The sequence below is a fragment of the Stegastes partitus genome, unplaced genomic scaffold (genome assembly GCF_000690725.1).
Source record: "Stegastes partitus isolate 25-593 unplaced genomic scaffold, Stegastes_partitus-1.0.2 Scaffold1018, whole genome shotgun sequence".
Classification (NCBI taxonomy): domain Eukaryota; kingdom Metazoa; phylum Chordata; class Actinopteri; family Pomacentridae; genus Stegastes; species Stegastes partitus.
In genome coordinates, this window is record NW_007578749.1 from 117,262 (window position 1) to 120,726 (window position 3,465).

The 3,465-nt window shown below is 38.8% G+C and overlaps 1 protein-coding gene across 1 annotated transcript in view; it reads right to left on the minus strand.

Moving 5' to 3' along the window:
- LOC103367150 (signal transducer and activator of transcription 1-alpha/beta) overlaps positions 1–3,389 on the minus strand; it is an 18,100-nt gene extending 14,711 nt beyond the window's left edge. The window contains exons 1-3 of the mRNA XM_008295084.1: positions 3,300–3,389; positions 2,533–2,664; positions 1,203–1,347 (exon numbers count right to left, since the gene is read on the minus strand). Coding sequence (XP_008293306.1) covers positions 1,203–1,347; positions 2,533–2,660 — 273 coding nt within the window. The 5' untranslated portion in view covers positions 2,661–2,664; positions 3,300–3,389. The remainder of the gene's footprint in view (positions 1–1,202; positions 1,348–2,532; positions 2,665–3,299) is intronic.
- Between the last annotated feature and the right edge of the window lie 76 nt (positions 3,390–3,465).

A 3,465-nucleotide genomic window follows, 5' to 3' on the forward strand; every position in this document is an offset into this window, starting at 1 on the left:
CTGCAAACCCCCTTTAACATTTTTTTTAAAAAACCAAAAATATGTAGATAAATTATTGTAAAATATATTACATTAAAAAAATTTTAAAAAGAAAAAATACACATATAAAGATGAAGGAACATTCTGGCTCACTCGTGATTGGTCAGAGGCCATAGTGACCGTTATTATCGAACCCGGAAGTGTCAAAAACCTCCCATCCCACTACGTCCCCAGTTCTAAACAGGAAAACACAGATCACAAAATTCAGCTTTTCTACCGCTCATGATTTTTTTTTCTCGTTAGTTTTCATAGGCAAACCCGGAGATCAGGTGGTCAATCTGAAAATAATTCATTATTCAATTTTATATAAAGCGTAAAACTTTTAGTGACGTGGCGAAGTGATTGGCAGTCTGGCCTGGAATGACTGACTGACAGGTGGTCTGGACGAGGCAGACCTGATGCCCATTCATCATAAACTCCAGTCTCATCCTCGTTTGGATTTACTTCTGATATAATAGCTGTTATTTTGTCGTTATTTATCGGTGGAGCAGCAGCACATTGGTGCAGTTTTAATGCACTTTATGTGCATATTTAGTGTCAGATATAATGTTTGCAGTGTACTTCAGAAGTTGGTGTAATTTATTTCTGTGTGTACTGACCAAAGGAGAGAGTTAGCATCCAGTAAATACTACCTCATGTGAATTAGGCGATGCTAACCAAGCTAGCTGAGCAGCACAACGTAATGTCACATTCAGGTCTGCAAACTAGTTTGCTTAGCTTAGCTTAAAAAAATGCAGTGTACGACATTTACCCACATCCTCTAATGAGTTTTTAAAAATCCCCCTGCCTGCACATCTAAAAGCTCGTGTGCGTGCCTCTCTGTTTGTGTGTGTGTTGTGCAATATGCAGCATTCTGGTGGTTGTCACATATAAAACATGTCACCCCATTAGGATCAATATTTAGTTATCACTGATCTTCAACATGGGAGGCAAGGTGGCTCGGGCTTGCCTCGCAGCAAGAAGGTTGCCGGTTCGCGTCCCGGTGGGGGCACCAGAATCTTTCTGCGTGGAGTTTACATGTTCTCCCCGTGCAGCGTGGGTTCTCTCTGGGTTCTCCNAAATAAAATCAGGCAAATGTAAAATAACCACAATCTGTAATTGCTCTGCTTTGAGAAAAGAAACAACAGTCAATTTCTCTCCATGTAGCATCATGCTCAGCTTACCACCAAGGAGTCTTTCATGTATGAAAAGTTAGGCCCCCGCAAAATCTTGTTCTCTTGGACGGAACGCTTCCACAGTTCATCCAAATATTCCAGGAGAGCATGGAAGCAGCCGTTTGCTCTATTTACATCCACAGCAGCCGAGTCCCTAAAACAGAGAAACAGAACATTTACATTTGTTGTCATGTGTTGTAAGAAAAATAATTTTACATTACAACTGGAATAATATATAAAAAATAATACAATTATTACCCAGAATAACTGCAAAAGCAAGAGGCAAAAAATACCAAATAAGAAAAAGATCTTTTTTCCCAGATTTTTTTGCTTAAAGGAGAACACATATAATGTGATTAACATGACAGACATACAAGCTGTCGCAGACAAAGTGCAATTTATTTTCAGTTGGACATTAAAGACACTATTATTTTCATTTAGAATGAAATGAAATGGTGTGTACTGAGTATTAATACAAAATGTGCAATTAAATATATCACTACATACTAACAGCTACATCGTGAAGCTAGAACAATTTATTTAATTTAATTTTTTAATGCTCAATTTTAATTGCTATTTACTTAATGCATTAAAGCAAAATACTTTTCCTTGGTTGAAATTAGAGGAATAGAGATTCGCAGAGCCAAAGAAGAGACTTGATCACAGTTCTGGCTCATCCCATCAGTAGTTTGGACAGTCTGAATGTAAAGTTCATACTGTTTTTGGAACAGAAGCGTGACAGAATGTGTGATACAACCCTGTAAAATACTCCAAAGTGTAGAAGATGTAATGCAGCATCCTAGGATTTACTGCTGTCATGGAACAGGCTGGAGTTTCTGAAGGGGTGGCCTTCCAAAAAATTTAGAAAAAACATTTATGATGCCCCTAAATCTAATATGCTGTTGGAACAATTGGATGTGCTTTAATGGAAAAAAAAACAGCTAACATTGTGTCATGAATGTCATGTTGCAGTGTCAGTGTACTTTAGTCATATGTGTTCAAACCTAAAATGAAGAATAATGATCACAGAAAGAAAGATCAAAAGCTATGTGTCTGCAGCAGAGGAGGCTGTAAAGTCAGTGAGACAGCACTTCTTTATATGCTTTATAGATAAGCTTTATATGTTTATTCTGTCCAAAGTACTACATTCTATCCATGCACTTCTAGTTGTAAAGGTTTAGTACACCCAAGTTGCACTTCCTAACAGACAAGTTATGGTTTTCAAGGTTTAATGCCAGACTAAACTGTACATAGCTCTGCCAGCCTCTGTGACAAAAAAAAAGAGTTGCTGCTACCTCAGACAGCATTTGTGTCTACTGAGGCTTCCTCTGCATCTTACCAGTCCTGTCTCTCTATCCAGTGGCATAGATAGTGGCGGATTTCTCTGGAGAAGGTTCCCTCGTACAGCTGGCTCACCCGGCTCTGGAGGCCTGAGTCCAGCAGCAGCAGGGCCTGCCACTGTGCCATCTATCTGCAGGCACAAACACACCAACAGGCTGAGTCACTGATTCCTCTTTAGCAATGCAACACGACTGAGAAGCATTGGTCATTAAAGATCAAGTTTCAATGAAGTTATATTTCTTAATCATAGTTTTTGACATGCATCTGACAAAACTAAACAATTAGCTACTTTTACATAACCCTTACATACTGTCAAATTTGACCCATTTTCACACTTGACAGCTGTTAAAACACCCTAAACGTCACTGTTTTAGCATGAAATTTTGCTGAGTTTTCCTAAAGTGACCCAAAATGCAAAAAAATGAAAATATTTTAGAATGTTAAATGTTGTACCTGTACAAAATACTTTTGTACAGGTACAACATTTAACAAAAAAATACTTTTGTACAGGTGCTACAAATGTTTGCACACTGAGGCGGTTTCTAGTACTATTAGTACACATTGCTAAAAAAATAAAATAAAAATAAAAACAGTATGCAACAGCTTGTAAGAAAGTGCGACACTCAGGAGCAGCTAGCTGATAGCTGCTGTAGCATAACACACAGACAAGAAGCTGCCGTCGAAGTTCATAAAACAAACAGTTCCGGTAATAAAATCACATCAGCGTTTGCTCTGTGCCTTCAAACCAACTATAAAACCGCTTACCTGAGCTGTCGTTGCTCGTCTATGTGGTATAAGATGAGAATTGTACGACAGAGACGACCCAAGGAAGTGCTGTCCTCCGTCCGGACTGTGTGTGTGCGTGAGTGAATGCAGACCCATATTTATAGACGAGGACACGCCCACTCACCGTCTGATTCCCGAGAAATGC